The sequence below is a fragment of the Gekko japonicus genome, unplaced genomic scaffold, assembly GCF_001447785.1.
Source record: "Gekko japonicus isolate JY-2015 unplaced genomic scaffold, Gekko_japonicus_V1.1 scaffold1380, whole genome shotgun sequence".
NCBI lineage: Eukaryota > Metazoa > Chordata > Lepidosauria > Squamata > Gekkonidae > Gekko > Gekko japonicus.
This window is the reverse complement of record NW_015174316.1, coordinates 392,679-411,387: the sequence shown is the minus strand read 5'-3', so window position 1 is coordinate 411,387 and position 18,709 is coordinate 392,679. Positions and strand designations below refer to the sequence as shown.

The window sequence follows — 18,709 nt, the reverse complement described above, 5'->3', positions numbered from 1 at the left end:
CCCGGCCCCCCCCCCCGCCCTCCGCGCTGGGCGGCCGCCTGCGGGGCCGGGGGAGGAGGAGGGCGTCGGGCGTCGGCAGGCCCCTCCCTCCCTCCCTCCCTCCCTCGCCCGCGAGCGCCCTCCGTGCCACCACCCCATCTATAGCGGGCAGTGTCCGTGCCCGGCGGCGACCCTTCCCTTCGGGGCGTGCCGTGGCCGGCTGGGGCCTCCCGGGAAGCCGGGTGTGTGGGGAGGGGGGCGTCCGGGGCCTCATGGCGGCGGCGGCGGCGGGAGGAGGGGCCGGGGGGTGCCCCAGACGGCCCCGGGCATGCCGGGCGGCGCAGGAGCAGGAAGTTCCCGGGAGGGAGGGAGCGGCGGGCGGGGAAGCGCCTCGGGGCGGGTGAGGCGAGATCCTCCTTTCGCTTCGCCCCTTCCTGGGAGAGAGGAAGAGCTCGCCGCCGCCGCCCGCAGGCGCCTGGGGGACGCCGAGCGGCAGGAGGACGGTAGGCGCCGGGCCTCGTGCCGCTTCTCTCGCGTCGGTCCGGGCCCCGGTGTCCGGAGGGCGCGGCCGGCGGCGGGGCTCCCCTGGGCTCGCGCCTCCTCCGGGGCTGCTGCCCCGCACCCGGGGCGGGCTCTCTCCTCGGCTGCTTCTCCCGGGGGGCCCCTCCCGCCTCGCTCGAAGGGAAGGGTCCCCTCCGTGCGCCGCCCTCCCCCAGCCACGGAGCTCGAGGGACGGCTGCAGGCTCCTGGACGGGGCCGCGTGTCAGGAAGGGGGTGGGCGGGCGGGAGTCGTTGCTCCTCGGGAGCCCGGCTGCGTTCCGGGATGCTGCCGAAGGCGGCCTCTCTGCGTCCCCGGCCGGGCCCCTGCTGGCGAACGGGCTCCGGGGCCTGGAATCAACGGCAGCGGGCTAGTGGTGGGGATCCTGGACCGACCGCGATGGCCAGCCTGGGGAGCTGGCCTTCCCCACCCTACCCCACCCTACCCCGGCCCCGTCCTTCTCTTCTCTTCCTGCAGCGGGATGATGCCCTCTTGTCCCTGGGAGGAGGGCTCTTGTCCCGCTGTGCTGGGGGGGGGCCTTGCAAAGAAAGGGGCCGCCGCCTCTGCTGTGCCTGGCTCCCTAAAACAGCCCCCGGGCTCTGCCGCCTCCTCCTCCTCCTCCTCCTCCTCCTCCTCCGTTCACGTGAGTGGCCCTTTGAACGCGCGGTGCCAGCTCGGCCTGCAGAGCGCTCAGCGGCCCTTGAGGAACAAGCCCGCACCGATAGGCTCGCCGTCTAGCAGCCGGCCTACACTTCAGGAACCAGACTGATCTTTTTACCGGCCTCATCATGACACCACTGGGCCCCACTCTAGGTAGTCAGGAAATGGACCTTTTCGAAACTCAGGGGTTGGCATTAACTTCCTCTTCCTATCCGGCCCTTTGTGCAGAGAACTTGGGGGGAGCGGTGGCCTCTCTGCCTTGGGACTGGCCAGTCATAGGAAGCCGAGGATTCTCTGTACTGGGGACAAATTAGGAGAAAGGAAAGATGTTCTGCGCCGTTGCAGAAGACAAAACGGCCCCCCTTCCTTCCTTCCTTCCTTCCTTCCTTCCTTCCTTCCTTCCTTCCTTCCACACAAGTACTTTGTCGTTCATGGAGACTGAAGGCCTCCCTGTACTTTGCAGGTTTTCCTGGTGGTTCCATGGGATGAGATACATGTTGCAAGTATATGCAGGGCTCTCAGTTCCCAGGCACACAAAGGCCCAATTCAGCTTTGGATCATGGCGCTTAAGAAGAAGGGGCTTTGGTCTTCCCTCTGCCCCATTTCCCCAACCTTAGACAGCTTCAGAAGGCTGCTACTTGCCTTGTTGAGGCGGAGGTCCTTGTGTGCCAGGGTCCCGGTCCAAATCAAGCCCTGCGTGCCTGGGAATTGAATTCCCAGCAAAGAACTCAGATGCAAGTTTTATTGTGCGGACTGTGGGTAAATCTCATTAAACAGGCCTCTAGAACTCTCCATCAATAGAGTTTTAAAAAAAACCCACAACTTTCTGGACATAAGATGGAAGAACAGCCCTGCTGAATCAGACCAAAGGTTCTTCAAGTCCAGTATTCTATTCTCAGAAAGACCAACATCTTGGTTTCTTAGTTATGATCGCCAATTGACAGTTTTCCTCTGGCAAGACTCTGTGCCTTTAATAGGCATTTTGCACGCAGAAGTGTACAGGTGCATCACATTAGCTGATGTGGAGATCAAGGAATGGGGAAAGGAGCAGCTCGTATTGTGCAGTGGACGAAGGCAGAGGAGGATTAGGAGGGAAAAGGTGGTATCCCAAGCCCAGCCTATGTGCCCTTTCACTGAGCAGCAGTTCAGTGGTTGGCTTACAGAGGTTTCTTTAAAAATTATTGTATTTCTTGATGTTAGGCTGTATATAACACACTAGCCACTCTCAGGCACTCTGTATTATGAAAAGGGTTATATAAAAGTAGTGGTTTAATTTTGATTAGCTCTTCCACCAATGCAAAGCTCAACCGAATTGGTGTCAGCTTAGGAGTGAGAGAGGGGAATTTGCTGGTGGTTGTTGTGCTGGAATTGTTACAGAGCCCTTCACCTGAGCAGGACCCAACTGACCTCATAGTTCACTTCAGGTGGCAACTTGAGAAAGACTTGGTGTTGATGATGGGGTGCTTTTCAGCAAACCTTTGTTTCCTTTTAGGGAGTCCTTGCCACGAACCCATTCCAAGATTTCCTCCCATCTGAACTTGTTGGCTGTTTCCTTTCCCCAAGACCAGAGAGAGAGAGAGAGAGAGAGGCTTGTCTTCTAGGGGGGGAGAGAGGGCAAGTATTGTGAGGTTGTGTTATTTTGGCTCTGAAGTCCCTGACAATCTTCCCAGTTCTCATTTCTGAAACAGCCCGTGTCTGTGCTGGAAAGTTCCCCCTACTCTTCTCTTCCTCCTCTTTTGGGGAATAGATTTTATCCCCTGAGATGTGCCAGAGTGCCCCCCCCCACCATGCTGATATTTGGGGTTGAAGAAGTTTCCCATCAGGCAAGTGTCTCAGGAATCTCTCTCTCTCTCCCTGTATTTTTGCATTTGCGTGTGTGCCCCCATACCCGGAAGTCATGGTGACTTGAAGTTTGGTGTAGTGACTTGAAGTTTGGTGTAGTGGTTAAGTGCTTGGACTCTAATCTGGCTGGATGACCTTGTCCAAGCCGTAGTTCTGACAGGAGCTGTTCTTGAAAAAGAGCAGTTTCTGTCAGAGCTCTCTCAGCCCCACCTGCCTCACAGGGTGTCTGTCTGTTGTGGGGAGGGGAAGAGAAAGGAGTTTGTCAGCCACCCTGAGACTCCTTTGGGTAGTGAAGGGCGGGGCATAAATCCAATCTCTCCTCTTCTCCTACTGGGGCATGGAGGCTGTTCAGAGAAGTGGCTTGATAGCCTGCCTCTGCCTCCCGGCCCTGATGTTTTTTGGAGTTTTGCCATCCAAATACTTGCCAGGGTCGGCCTTGCTTAGCTTCCGAGATCTGACGAGATTGGGCTTGCCTGGGCTATCCAGGCCAGGGCCTCTCTGTATTCTCTTGGTGATCCCTGTGACCACGCAACCAGTATTCATACACTAGTCATAGAATCATAGAGTTGGGAGGGGCCATACAGACCATCTAGTCCAACCCCCTGCCCAGTGCAGGACCAGCCTAGAGCATCTCTGACCAATATTCCTCCCGGCTCTTCTTGAAAGCTGTCGGTGAAGGGGAGCTCACCACCTCCCCAGGCAGCTGATTCCACCTCTGAACCACTCTGACCGTGAAAAGGTTTTTCCTAATATCCAGCCGATCCCTTTCTGCATGTAATTGAAACCCGCTGCTTCGGGTCCTCTCCTCTGCTGCCTACTGGAACAGCTCCTTCCCCTCCTCCAAATTGCAGCCTTTCAAATATTTAAAGAGAGCGATCATGTCCCCCCCCCCAAATCTCCTCTTCTCCAAACTAAACATTCCCAGGGCCCTTAGCCTTTCCTCGTAGGGCTCAGTCTCCAGACCCCTGATCATCCTCGTCACTCTCATCTGTACCCTCTCGATTTTGCCCATATCCTTTTTGAAGATGAGGCCTCCAGAACTGCACACAGGACTCCAGGTGCGGCCTGACCGGAGGGGCTATGACCTCCTGCGATTTCGATGCTATGGCCCTTTTAATACAACCCAAGACTGGATTTGCCTTTTATGCCACCACATCACACTAACTGCTCACATATTTAGTTTACAGTCCACCCTTACCCCAAGATCTCTTTCGCATACACTGCTCCCCAGAAACGTATCCCCCATCCAGTATTTGTTCTTGAGATTTTTGTGGCCCAGATGTAATACTGTGCATTTATCTTTGTTGAATTGCATCCTGTTCGCAACAACCCACTTCTCCAGAGTATTCAGGTCTTGTTGAATTTTAACTCTGTCTTCTTGTGTGTTTGTAACTCCTCCCAATTTGGTATCATTAACAAATTTAATGAGTAGCCCTTCTACCCCTTCATCCAGATCACTGATAAAAATATTGAAAAGTACCGGCCCCAAAACCCGAGCCCTGCGGCACCCCACTGAACACCTCCCTCCAATCTGATGAAACGCCACTGACCACCACTCTTCTGGTGCGGTCCTCTAACCAGTTCCCTATCCACCGAACTGTCCTAATGTAGTCCAGTCCACAGTCTTCCAGTTTGCCCATCAGAATGTCATGGGGAACCTTATCAAAAGCTTTACTGAAATCCAGGTAACTCACATCAACAGAGTTCCCACGATCTAGTAAACTCTTCACACAATTAAAGAAGGAAAACAGGTTGGTCTGACAAGATCTGTTGGGGACAAAACCATGCTGACTTCCCTGGATCACTAAGTGGTCCTTCAGATGCTTACAGATCGATCCCTTTAAAATCTGCTCTATCTTCCCAGCAACAGAAGTCAGACTGACCGGCCTGTAGTTTCCTGGAGCATCCTTCCTCTTTCTTAAAAATCGGGATAACATTCGCTCTTCTCCAATCTTGTGGCACACCCCCAGTCGTCCGGAAGGCCTTGAAGATGATGGACAGAGGCTCTGCATGTTCATTAGACAGTTAGACATCTGGCCCGGGGGATTTGTATTTGTCCAGTGCAGCCAGGTGCCTCTCCACAACTTCCCTGTCAATGTCAGCTGGACACTCAGGTGTCCTGTTATGTCCTATACCATCTCTAGATGGGCTCGAGTTCTTCTGGGAGAAAACAGAAGCAAAAAAGTAATTAAGCCTGTCTGCTTTTTCTCTGTCGTCCACCAGAGTTTCTCCTTCTACTCCCGAAAGCGGTCCAATTTCCTCTTTTACCTGTAGAAGTGTTTCTTATTGTAGCGAGCCCCCCTGGCCAGACCCAACTCATACTGAGCTTTGGTTTCTCTGATGGCTGATCTGCAGTACCTAGTAACTCTCATATACTCCTCTTCAGAGGTCTGACCTTCCCTCCATTTTCTTTTTCTCCCTTAGCTTATTCTGGAGCTCTCGGTTCATCCACATCGGTTTCTTGGAGCCCTTACCATGTTTCCGTCTTGCTGGAATAGTGAGGGCTTCACTCGCTCCTTTCCCTTCCAGCACACTCCCCCACGGAATGACTCCCATCAGCCCTCTGAGTTCGTTGAAGTTGGCCCTACGAAAATCTAACCTACGAGTCTGGCTACGAACTTCCTGGACCCCCCACAGCAACTGGAATTCAAGGAGGACATGGCCACTTCCCCCTAAGGTCTCTTGTCTCTCTTCCCCCTACCTCGGTGCACCTCCATCCTGAGGTTTCCTGGCAAGGGAAAGTGGGATGGGGCAAAGTGAGTGGTGCATGCTGCATTATGCAGGCTTCCCTGCCGCTGTTGGAGGTGCCTGTTGTGCCATTGGCTCAGCTTGGCTGGTGGGGCTTCACGCCCTCGACTCCCCTAGTTTTTGGGGCTGAGTTGGTTGCCCTCTGGCTCTCCAGCCAGCCCTTTTGAGGCTTCTGAACGGACACTTTGGCAGAGACTCTACCCTGCTGTTTATGTTACCACCTGTACTATGTCAGGCACATTTCTGAAAGTGGAGCCGTTCATGGCAGTGAGTCCTGAAAAGCAAAAACTAGCAGACATGTATTATGATATACTGTGAGTCATGTTGACCTGGCATCTGGAATTTGTCAAGCCCTGGGGCCTGACGTGATGTGGTCCATGGGGGTCGCAAAGGGTCGGACGCGACTGTGCAACAACAAATGTGACGTTTTTGCAGAAATAAAAAGTCAGTTAAATGGTCTCTTTTTATTAGTTTGATTACTGCTGGTGCTGAACACTCTGACTTTGGACGTGGTGATGCCCTCATAGAGCCTTCCTTAAGTTTTCAAAACACAAAAACCATTAAAGGTTCATTCTGTCCCCCCACCCTTTCTTTCCATTGAGTTCTGGGTCGTACAGCTCCCCACCACTGCTTCATAGACGTCTATCTGTCGTTAGGTATGTGGCTGGGAGCTTTTGGTTTTGCATTCTGCCCGATAGTTGCCCCTCCTTCTTCCTCATACATGGCACACGCTGTTAAATTGGGGAAGTTCTCCAGCTAGCTGTTTGAAAAGATTATTTTTCTATCATTTGCGACAATGGAAAATAATTTGACATTTAAAATGTGTGCTGCTATTTGATGGTGGAGCAGATGCGGACCTGTTGGCATGCCCCCCCCCCCCGTCACTGATTTGTATAATCTGAACGGGTGGCCAAACTCCTGGCCATAGCAGCAGCTTAAAATAAAAACGTACCTAACATAGACCTTTCTGACTTCTTCTAGCTTCACAATTTGAACAAAAGATACACAGTTCGAATGAAAGGTGCACATCCCAGTCTTGTTCCTCCGTCAGTCTTGTTCCTCCGTTCTTGCTTCAGATGGGATATGCACTTATAATTTTTTCTGTTCTGAAGAAAAGAGAGATGTCTTGGTAACATTATTCCAACCAACCATCAGTGTAAAATGGCAAGAACCTTTCCCATGCCCTACCGTAGAGCTTTGCCTTGGTGGGGGAAGGCAATGTTTGGACTGAATGCAGTGAAGACACTTACAAATTTGTCCTACGGTTCTAAACATGTTACGTCTGTATTCAGTCTTCCCATGAGCAGAAGAGGTTGTTATATCGTCTTTTTTCACGAGTAAAGTCTTCCTAGAGATATAGCAGATGTGAGAGAGTTTAAAAACAAACTGTTGCATCAAAACATCACCTGGCCCTTTTGCTGTCTTTAGAGAAAGGTTTTTCTTCCATATCTGTACAGCTTCAAATGCCAGGTTCTGCATGGTTAGCAGTTCAAAACCTGTCCTACACTGTGGGAAATCTGATCTCTGTTCTGTGTAGCTCAGCCTCTTTTGGCCTGGTTTTTACATATGGCAGTGGCATTACCACACTGATTTCAAGGCTTCACTGGTACCGAGTTTGCCCTAAAAATGAGTTATTTCGTTTCTTTTTCCACTGCAAGGTCTTGGGTTTGTGGCCTTCATAAAGTCTAACTGGCATAATGCCCAGTCTCTGATGTAGTCACACCATGGAGAACTATATTAGGAGCAAGGAAATGGTGTATCATCGCGGAGCTGATGCCTGGATAGTGGCCGGGCCATTTTTGTATTTCCTGTATTTCTTAAGGTTTAGACATAAAATGTCTGGAAATTTTGAAGCCATGAGGAAAAAATGGAATTTGGGGGAACACCGAAATATACGCAATTCTTTCTTCTCCATCAAATCTAATCTTATTTTACTGTTTTAACGATATAAAATGCTTCATTTATAGCTTTATATTTGTCTATCCAGTTTATTTTATTTATTTATTAGGTTTATACCCCGCCCTCCCCGCTTTACAGCAGGCTCAGGGCAGCTTACAACAATTAAAATCACATAAAAACATATAAAACAGTTCCATCATAAACAATCATAAATGATAAAGTGCTGCATAATAAATTAGTTGTTGAGATGGCAGACAGTAAGTGTACACAAGGTCTGACCATCATTCTGCTCCTGATCTTCCTAACACACGGGCGGCGCTGTCTAGATGTCAAGGGTATAGTTAAAGCTGTCATTATGCTGTTAATGTAGTGGCGGCCAATGTTCCCTCTAAGCTGAGTTAGTGTGAGCTAGCTCACAGTTTTTTAGCCTCCAGCTCACACATTTATGTCTTCGCTCAGGAAGGATGGCTCCAGAGCAAACTAATTCATGCAGTAGCCAAATCGCTCGCTCACAGCTTTAATGCCAGTAGCTAACAAAGTAGAATTTTTGCTCACAAGACTCCACAGCTTAGAGGGAACATTGGTGCACCTCCTAATTATAGGCCTGGTGGAAGAGGCCCTGTGGAACTGTAGAAAGTCCCACAGGGCTCTGATCTCCAGGAGCTCATTCCACCAGTGTGGAGCCGCCACTGAAAAGGCCCTGGCAGTTGCAAGCCTGGCATCTTTTGTGCCCGGGAGGGTCAATCAGTTTTGTGACCCCGACCGTAGTGCTCTCTGGGGTAAATATGGGGAAAGGCGGTCCCTCAGGTATGTCGGACCCTGGCCATAAAGGGCTTTAAAGGTAAGAACCAGCACCTTGAAGCGAATTCAGTTAAATTTTATATCATTAAAAACAACAAAGTCTTTAATCATGTACTATCATCAGACACATTAATTGTTCCCAAAATTATTCACATTTAGATAATAAATGTATCCTTGAAAATATGTTATACTAGGGACTCCACTAGGCAATTCCAGAGATCCCTACACATGTCATATCTACTGGTAGTTTGTATAGTGTATGAGCAGTTTTGCCTCCTGCCAAAAGAGCTGCAGCAATACTGGATGAAGCTACAAGAATGGTCATTTTTTGTTGGCAAGCCATAGGCCAAACTAGATTCATAACAAATGTCATCCTCTGCCTTTCTCCCCAATAGGCACCCAGGGCGGCTTACTTTGTTCTCTTCTACATTTCATCCTCACAACACCCCTGTTAGGTGTCAGTCTAGCCCAGGGGTCATTTCCTGCAGGAGCGCACAGGAGCGGAGCTCCGGCAGTAAGGAGCCCAGGGGGTGGGCATATGCAGCAAGCCTTGCCCCCTGCTCCCAGCAGCCCTCAGTCAGGCCACAAGGAGCAAGAAGCAACCAGGTAAGTTGCAGAGGGCCCCCCCCTTCAGGTACAAGCTCTCCCTCCTCTATGAGGGCAGATCTGCGCGTCCCCCCCCCCAATAGCTAGCAATCCAAAACAGTCCAGTGGAGCCTGAGCAGTGGGTGTTGCCTTCTGACACACTTCCGGTGATGTCAGGGGGTGTGGCATATGCAAATAAGTTATGCTAATGAGCTCCTGCAACTCTTTTTCTATGAAATGACCCCTGGTCTAGCCCCTTTCTTGGGCTTGGTTGCCATGGGAACGTGGGGGGTGAGTAGAAGAATGTATACTTTTGTTTCTGGCTGTTATCTTCCTTGACTCAGACATGTAATCTTGAGCCTAGCCACCCCTGCTCCTCTTTCCCCTGAGAATTGTGTACCGTTATTTAGGTGGGCTTCTAGCTTAGGTGTGATTGGCCCAGGGGGGGGTCATGTACGAGATGCGCTACGGCAACACCTACGGGAGCATCTATAGGGGCACCTTCTGAGATGACCTGGCCCACTTCCCCATGATGGAAAAGGTGGATCTAGAACGGGTGAGGCATGAGTTTCACAGAGAGACCAAGGAGCTGAGGCGAGAGCTCCATGAAATTATGCTGCAGCTACTATGACTCATTGTCACGACCATCCAACACGAGCTGCAAAGCTGGGTCCCCCGACAGCAGAGGGAGACCAGATCATGGGCAGCAGCAGCCAGCACCCCCCACCCAAGTACCCCCGGCACAGGTGCCCCCTGGCCAAGTACCCCCAGGGCAAGCAACCCCTGTGGTTCCCCTGAAGCCCCCCGCTCCGGCTGCCCCGCCACCCAGGCCAGAGCGGCCCCATGAACTCCTAGATGCCACCTTCGATGGCAGCTCTGAGAAGCTGGCTGTCTTCTTGCTACAAGTGCACAAGTTCCTGTGAGACTGGGGGCCTATGCTGGCCTCGGCTGAGCACTGAGTGGATTACATCAGGTCACGTCTGAGGGATCGGGCGGCAGACTGGTTTGTAGGCCTCCACAACATCAGGGCCCCCCCCGGAGCTCCGCGACATACACACATTTATGTGGGCCCTTTGAAGGCAATACGAGGACCCCCTAGAGCTGGAAAAAGCCCGAACCAAGCTATGGTCCTTGCGCCAAAGGAACCGGTCGGTACATGAGTTTTCTGACAAGTTTAAAATGTACGCTGTGAAAGTGCAGGGATGGTCCGAGGAAGTCCTCATCGAGCTTTATTGTTTGGGGCTGAACCATGCCATCCTGGAAAAGGTCCTGGGGCAAGGGAACCTGTTAACCCTCAGCGGGTGGATCAGAGAAGCCGGTGAGGCCGAGAACTGAGCCGCCTTGATCAAGATGTACTAGCCAAGGACAACCCCTAGGACCTCAGTTGGGGAGTCGAAGGGCCAACGCAACAAAGCCCGAGAGTCTATGCACGCCTGGAGGATGCAGCAAGAGCTGTGCCTGAGATGTGGAGAGCCCGGACGCTACATTGCTATCTGCCCCACCAACTTCACCCCACATGAAGGGGTGGAGAGTGCTGCAGGTCTGACGTACAACCGAAGCCTGGGGGAGTGCGTCCCAAGCAACCAAAGGTGATCCAGCTGAATGTGGGGTTGGGGGGGGGCTTCGTCGAGTGGAGATGACACCTCCCAGCCACAGGGAAAAGGCTGGGACCTGCTGTGAAGGGCACAACCTGGCAGGTCCAAAAGCACCAAGCAACAAAATCAGTGAGCACTAACCCCCCCCATTCTTTGTGACTGTGTTGAACCCTGAATTGGGCACTCAAGTAAGAGTAAGGGCGTTAATTGACTCAGGGTGCGCCAGAGACTTAATAATTCCTGCGATAGTCACAGGGTTGGGAGTGTCGGTCCAAGCTCTTCATGAGCCCCTATTGTTCACCCAGATGGATGGTTCCTCCATGAAGGAAGCGTGCAGATATCAAACTGTGCCAGTTATCATGGGGATGGGACCTCACTGGGAACAGCGAGCCTTTGTGATTAACCCAATGGCCAGAGTTTCCATGGTTCTGGGGAACCCTTGGTTGCGGGACCATGACCCTTATGTGCAGTGGAGTGCTGGCATATTACATTTCCCCAATAGACTATAGGGGGTTGAATGCAGTGTCCATGACCAACACCTATCCCTCCCACTAATCAAAGACCTCTTGGCTGAGGCTGCGCGAGGAAAAATCTTTACCAAAATGGATTTGTGTGATGTCTATTTCAGAGTTTGCATCTGGGAGGGGGATGAACACAAAATGGCTTTCAGTACCCCGTTGGGCCAGTTTGAATACCTAGTCATGCCGGTCAGATTTGTGGGAGCCCCGGTGAACTTGATAAATGCACAAGTATTTGTTCAAGGGGGTTCTGGTTTATCTTGATGATACCTTGATCTATTCCCAAGATAAGGACTCCCATGTAACTTTGGTGAGGGAGGTCCTGAGAACTCTCTATGAACACTGGCTTTTTTGCCAAACTGTCTAAATGCGAGTTCCACAAAGAAGAGGTGGACTTCTTGGGGTATCGTATATTGGGGCATGGTTTTGGGCATGGACCCCCACAAGGTACAGAACGTATTGGGATGGGAACCCCCACGTACCTGGCAGCAATTACAGTCATTCCTGGGGTTCACAAATTTCTACCGCCCCTTCATCCCCAACTTCACACTAGTGAGCCTCCCTCTTACCAATTTGCTAAAAACTAAGGGGAAGGGGCCAGAGACTGTTAAACTGAGGGCTAAGCTGAACAACCAAGGGATGCATTAGAGGTGACGTTCAATGGCACCCCAGAGAAGTTGGCATTCTTTGCCCTGCAGGTGTGGAGGTTCCTGAAAGAATGGGGCCACAGTTTCACCTCTGACAAGCACCACTGCGGGATCGGGCAGCAGACTGGTTTGTGGGGCTTTACAATGTCAGGGATCCCAAGCTCCAGGACATGGATGCCTTTATGCAGGCATTGTGCCAGCAGAATAAAGACCCTTTGGAAATGGAGAGGTCCCGAATAGAACTCCAGGGCCTGCGGCAAGGGACCCATTTGGTCCGGGAGGTCTCTGACGAGTTTAAGACATATACTGCGAAGCTCCAAGGGTGGCCAGAAGAAGTACTCATTGAGTTCTACCGTGCCGGTCTTAATCCTACTATCCTGGATAAGGTCCTAGCTCAGGACAACCCTCTGACACTGAATGACTGGATACAGGTGGCATGTGAGGCTGAAGACAGGTGCAACCTGCTACATATGTATCACCCAAAGACCCTGGCGAACGGTCCCAGCGGGCTGTGGACTCCGCAAGCCCACTCCACCAGGACCGGAGGGGATAAAGTACTCAGGACTTGATTAGCCCAGCATTAGTCACGGGCTTAGGGGCTAAGGTACACAAGTTAGAGGAGCCCCTAGTATTCTCCCTGTCATGCCCGCAGTGCAGCCCAACCCCGTAGACCTTGACCCCGGGGATTCTGCGCCCTCAACGTCTGAAGGGGAGCTCCCTGCACCCCTTGAATCACCAGTGGAGGATGAGCACCAGCTCCCAGGAGAGTTTACACCTGGAGCCGCGCCGGCAGAACCAAGCACAAGTACCATGCCTCCTGATTCCCCCCCACCAGTGGCACACACCAGAAATTGATTTCCTGGGCTACCACATCTCCCCACGGGGCATAGAAATGGACCAGGGGAAAGTTAAAGACATTTTGGGGTGGGAGGCCCCCAGAACTCGCCGGCGACTCCAAAGTTTTTTAGGGTTTGCCAATTTCCATAGAAACTTTCTGCCGAACTTTGCCCAGGTAAGCTTACCCCTCACTGACTTACTGAAAACGAAGGGGAAAGGTCCTGAAGCTACTAAGCCTGGAGCTAAGTTGCTGTGGACCCAGGAATGCCAGGAGGCATTCGACAAGCTGAAAACCCTTTTCACCACCGAGCCCATCCTTGCACACCCGGATGAAATAAAAAAGTTTGTGGTGCAAACAGACGCCTCAGATGTAGCTATGGGTGGGGTGATTTTGCAAAAAGGAGCAGATGACAAACTCCATCCCTTAGCCTACGTGTCTCGTAAATTCACCGACACCGAGCGCAATTGGTCGGTTTGGGACAGGGAAGCTGGGGCAATCCGGCTGGCTCTCTCGACATGGAGACATTGGCTGGAAGGGGCAAGGGTGCCGTTTGAAGTGTGGACAGATCACAAGAACCTTGAAATGCTTCGCACCGCCTGTAACTTAAATGCCAAGCAACTCCGATGGGCTGATTTTTCCTCTAAGTTTCGATTCATTCTCCACCATTTCCCAGGGAAAGCGAACTCGCTGGCGGATGCCTTGTCCCGCCTCCCGCAGCACGAAAGTCGGCGGAAGGAGGAGTCTATGTTTACACCCTTCCACTTGGGCAGGGCGGTAACAACCCGGAGGCAGGCTAAACTTGCCTCCTCTCTCCCCTCCCCTCCTGGGGGATGGGAGGCCAAATTCGCCACTGCCTTTTCGGAGCTCGACAAGCGGGAAGTGGAGGTGGGGGGGGGGAAGTCGGCGCTGGGGCCGGATGGGTGTTGGTATAAAGACACAAAATTGTTTGTTCCAAATCTGTTGTGGGGGGGGAATTATGGGTCTAGGGCATGGAACTAAACCAGCTGGCCACACAGGTTTTGTGAAATCACTACATCTCCTACAATGCACCTTCTGGTGGCCCCACGTATGCAAGGATTTGTCTCTGTTTGTACACTCCTGCCAAACGTGCATTATGTGTAAACCCAGGAAGGGAAAGCTCCCCCGGATTACTGAAACCTTTACCAACGCCAAATAGACCATGGGAGGTTATTTCCATGGATTTCATCACCGATTTGCTTCCCAGCAAGGCCATGACAGTAATTTGGGTGGTTGTGGATTTATTCTCCAAGCAGGCTCATTTAATTCCTTTCCCCAGTGTGCCAACGGCTCGGACTTTGGCCAAAGCTTTCCTCAACCATGTGGTCAGACTCCACACACTACCTACCAAAATAATAACGGACAGGGGCCCCCAATTTGTTTCAAAGTTTTGGGATGAGCTCCTGGAACTCATGGGCATTGAACTGGCCCTGCTTATCATCCAGAGACAGATGGCCAGTCCGAACGGGTTAATCAAACCCTTGAACAATATTTGAGTTGTTTCACAAACTTCCAACAGGATGATCGGACAGACCTACTGACTTGCTGAATTTTGTTATAACAGTTCTTACCACGCTTCTACAGGAATGTCACCATTCAAAGCGGCTTTTGGCTATGACAGCCCCCCAATCCCCTTTCTGACTTCCACTCCGGGGAAAGGGGGGGAGGCTTCTGAATGGAGCTCTGCGTTAAGGGAGGCGTGGCCCAAGATCTGCGATGGTTTAGACACTGCTAAGGCTGCTTACAAACATCAGGCTGACAAGAAGAGGGTGGAGGGTTGGGCTCTGCAGCCTGGGGACTCTGTATATGTATCTACTAAAAACCTACGTTTGTCTCAGTCGTGCCAAAAGTTGGCGTGGAAATACATTGGGCCGTTTAAAGTTGTTAGGCTGATTAATGGAGTGACTGTTGAATTAGATTTGCCTAAGAACATGCGGAACATTCATCCAATTTTTCATTTCAGCTTACTAAAGCCCTGCCCAACCTCTAACCCCTGGCGCCCGGAACTGGCTTGGCCACCCCCAATTCTGGTGGACGGGGAGGAACATCATGAAATATCTGCGATTTTGGACTCTAAAATGAAGCGTGGACAATTGTTCTACCTTGTGAAATGGCTACATTGGGGTCCCGAAAATCGGGAGTGGGTGGCGGGGAAGGATGTTTGGCCCCCCAAACTCCTACGTAAATTTTATGCCCATTTCCATGAAAAACCGGACGGTCCCCGGTCGGCTGTGTGTGGGGGGGGAATGATGTGTTTTTGAGGGGGCAGGATGTCAGCTAGCTGCCATATCTGTGTAGTCCACCCTTCCCTGTTCCCGCCTTGCTTGCAGCTCAGCAGCTTGCCGTAAACATGCCAGGGAGACCGTGGGAGCTAGACACCGTTATCAGTCTGGCCTTGTGAAGTAGGGAGGGCTTGCGGTCCACATTTGGTGTGAATTTTTCTGCTCCCAGGAAACCCTGCGACTCTCCCGCTCCTTATGTAATCACCCGCCGGGAGTCTTCCCGCCCGCGCGCTCAAAGTTAATTTGCTTAGCTAATTGCCTTGCCCAGCTATTTGTACTGGGATGTTCCCGCCTTCTAGTTATTCCTAATAATAATTCTGTGGACATGGTACCAGTCTTGTACTCTAATAAAGCATAATGCTTCTTAGGAAACGTGTGTGAAGCGTTACTTGCTGTGGAACCTGGCAGAACCAATGACCTGAGTGGGTAGAAGGAAGCTTCATATGCTCAGCTCCTCTTCCATCACGTTGGTGGATCACCTATGGTGCAGGATTTGTGCTCTCCTTCTGTATTAATTATGTTACTTTGTGTTTTTAATAAAATAAAATTTTAAAAGGAGTTCTAATGCAAGCAGTATTCATTAAGTGTATTTTTTCTTGTCAGTGCGGAATTATGGGTGCGGAAAGTTCCATCAGTGGAAATTTATTAAATTTATATGTTGCCTCTTGCCGCCAGGCAGACTCGAGGCAGGTAACAACTAGAAAGCAGCCCACATAAACCAAAACCAGCTAACTAAAAGTGAAGTGGAAGAGCTCTGCTTTGCAGGCCCTGCAGAACTTAGATAAGTCCCACAGGGCCCGTGTGTCATCAGACAGCTGGTTCCACAAGGACGGGGCCACCACAAAGAAGGCCCTCATCCTGGTGGATGCCAGCAAATGTCCTGGTGGCCAGGTACTACAAGCAGGTTGCAAGTTGAAGAACACTAGTTTCAGGGGGGAATATGTCAGAAGAACCTAGCAGTCTGCTAGGTATGAAGGTCCCAGACTCTTTTGGGCTTTAAAGGTAATCATCAGCACCTTGAATTAGATCCAGAACTCAATCAGCAGCCAGTGCATCTGTTTCAAGTCAGGATAGATATAATCTCTCCAAGGAGAACCCGTCAGCAATCTTGCCACTGCAAGTTCAGTCTTTTCCAGACCTCTGAAAGAAACCAAAGACTTGATTTATTTTTTCTGTCTGTCTGTCTGTCTATCATCTATCTCTGCTTATACAGCTATCGCCTTAACAGAAATTACATTGGGAAAAACCTTACTTAATGTTATTTCCCTGGTTTTTAATTATTGCCCCTATATGTTTTGCCACAGAACGGGTGATGGAATCATTTGTATCCAGTAGGTAACCATGTCACCTGAGCTCCCATAGTAGGCAATTCCATATTTTTAAGTAGAGGGGTGACTAAGCTGGCCCTCAGTTCATTAAAAGCCCTGATCTAAACAGTGTTTGGAATTGGCAACCATGACATAAAGTATACTCACTTTAGGAGTGTCTGTCCAGGCATTGTTCTGGTGTCGAGGTAATCCTTGAAGTAGCAGCTACCATCTTGTGGCTGGGTTAAGTACGCACACGTCGGAGGTGATGCTTTGAAAGGATGGCAAGGTGCCCGGTTTCTTGTGTTCATCTTATACAGCATGAAATACCAAAGAAACAACACCCATTATGGCCTAAGGACCTACAGTTGTCTGGAATATTGGATGTTCCGTTTAAGGGTAATATGGCAGCAATATCTGTTTAATAGAGACCAATTCCTGCATATGTGCTGTGTGTGGTTCCGTGGCTATTGCTATCAGGCTTCTGTTAGACTTTGGTTTTCCCCAGTTAGCAGACAGTTGTAGCAGCTATCACTGTCTCTGTGGGTAGTTGTTTTCATGAGAGATAAGATTACCCTGCCTCAGCTAGAGATCTGCTTCAGAGCTGTGGACAAGGTCTCTCTACCACTGTCAAAAGGAGCCCTTGGGCATGGATATACAATCGTCGTTGTCCTTGTCGTTATCTGATGGTTTGACTTAGTCCTGCCTCTCTTCTCCAGGGCAGCACAGTCTTCTTCTCATGGCCAGCTGACATTAGCAAGGATCTCCCTGCTGTTTTCTGCAGTCTGAGGCTGAGGCCCAGTCTGCATCTAGCATTTGCTCTGCTGTTATGCCAAACCCACCCTGGAACAGAAATCCCCGTCTACATGGCATGCCACTTTCACTTTGATTGAGTGTCGCATTTTATGGCCGTGTCCAGACTGCATGCTGCTTTCACTTTGTTTGGTCTCTGGTTTTATGGTGGCTGCCTGCACAGATTTGTGGCCGTTTTATGGCTATTGGGTGTGTGTGTGTGTGTGTGTGAAGCTGCAGTCAGTACAGTGTTGGCCCGGGGTAGCTGAATGTGGTTTTGAACTGCATCTTTTTCTGTCACAGTGTGGGTTTGGTAAAACAACTGAGCAAATGCTAAATGCAGATTGGGCCTGAATCTGCATTTGTCTTTCCCACTGGTGTCCCAGCCCAGTCCCAAAAAAGCTCTCCACATTTGGTGTCGTTTTCACACCTCAAGAGTGCTAGCATACCTTTGCACATCCACATATGTTTATCGTCCTTTCAGGGCGGCTCAGCTGTCATTGCACCTCTGCACTGCTTTAAAAGAATCTTCTCCAAACAACGTTCAAACAAGCATAGAGAAAGACGGCGTCACAGCAGCATGAAGCTAATTTTAAAATGCAAATGCAGACTCGACCTGAGTCCCAGATCAGCCTCCTTGGGACCTTTGGATCCTGTGGCCACCCAGAGCCCTGAGTCAGGCCTGTGTTTGTAAAAGGGGGGTGGGGGTCGTGGCTTGTGCCGGAAAGGATGTTGCCACACCAAAGCTAAGGAAACCCCCCTTCAGTCAGCACAGCCTGGGTGTCAGTTGCAACAAGTCCTTTGAGCTTCGCAACCACATTTTATGGTTGCTTCCTGGGCTGCAGCTGCAGGATAAGTTCTGTTTTCTGCTTCCTCGTACTTGAGTGAGGAGGACCTGGAGGTAAGTCTAGCTGACTTTATTGATCAGACTTGATGGGCGATTGGAACCACAGAATCTCCGCCTGGGGCAAAGTTCATGTCCACCAACGTGTAGCATTCCTGTTGATTTTCTAGCCCTCATAGTCTAAGGGCCTTTCTTCGTGTTGATCTTTTCCTAGCATTCAGTTTGCAGAAAAGTACAGAGGAGCTCTTCTGCCCGGGTCTTCCTTTCTTCAGTATCCAGCTGTGCTAGAAAAGCATATTTTTGTTCTGGATTTAAGCCCCATTTCTCTGGCTACCTTCCTTTCTTGGTACATCCCTGTTCCAACCCCCCCACCCCTGTGGTCTTAATGAGCAGCTGACCAACACATCCCACAGTATAAATAAGCGCTGGCCTACCAGTGAGTCAGGGTGTGCCGATTCCCTTTGTGCCTCCTGTACCAAGTTGACGCTGTCTCTCTTTCTGTCTTCTCTAGCACGATGGGTTCCATGTTTCGCAGTGAAGAGATCTGTCTGGTCCAGCTTTTCTTGCAATCGGCTTCAGCCTATGCCTGTGTCAGTGAACTCGGTGAGCAGGGACTCGTGGAGTTCCGTGATGTAAGTGCAAGAAGGTTTGGGAAATCACTCTGCAAAGCAAGCACTGTAGGTGGTGTGGTCATCAGACGGCTTGTGCTTAGCTGCTTATACACAGAATATTATTTTTGTAGTTGCTAGTAAGCAGAAGATGGGAGGTAATCCACTTTCTAAAGAGTGATGCCCTTTTCATTTTCACTTTTCCCTA

General features: G+C 50.8%; 1 protein-coding gene across 4 annotated transcripts in view; it reads left to right on the top strand.

The window, feature by feature from the left end:
* The first annotated feature begins 462 nt into the window (after positions 1-462).
* The window catches only part of TCIRG1 (T-cell, immune regulator 1, ATPase, H+ transporting, lysosomal V0 subunit A3), a 46,057-nt gene continuing 27,810 nt past the window's right edge, over positions 463-18,709 (top strand). For 3 of the 4 annotated variants that reach the window (XM_015424181.1, XM_015424183.1, XM_015424179.1), the window contains exons 1-2: positions 463-482; positions 18,405-18,525. In XM_015424181.1, coding sequence (XP_015279667.1) covers positions 18,409-18,525 — 117 coding nt within the window. In that variant the 5' untranslated portion in view covers positions 463-482; positions 18,405-18,408. Of the gene's footprint in view, positions 483-17,891; positions 17,951-18,404; positions 18,526-18,709 lie in introns of those variants that run through there. The other variant, XM_015424180.1, reaches the window with a different exon arrangement.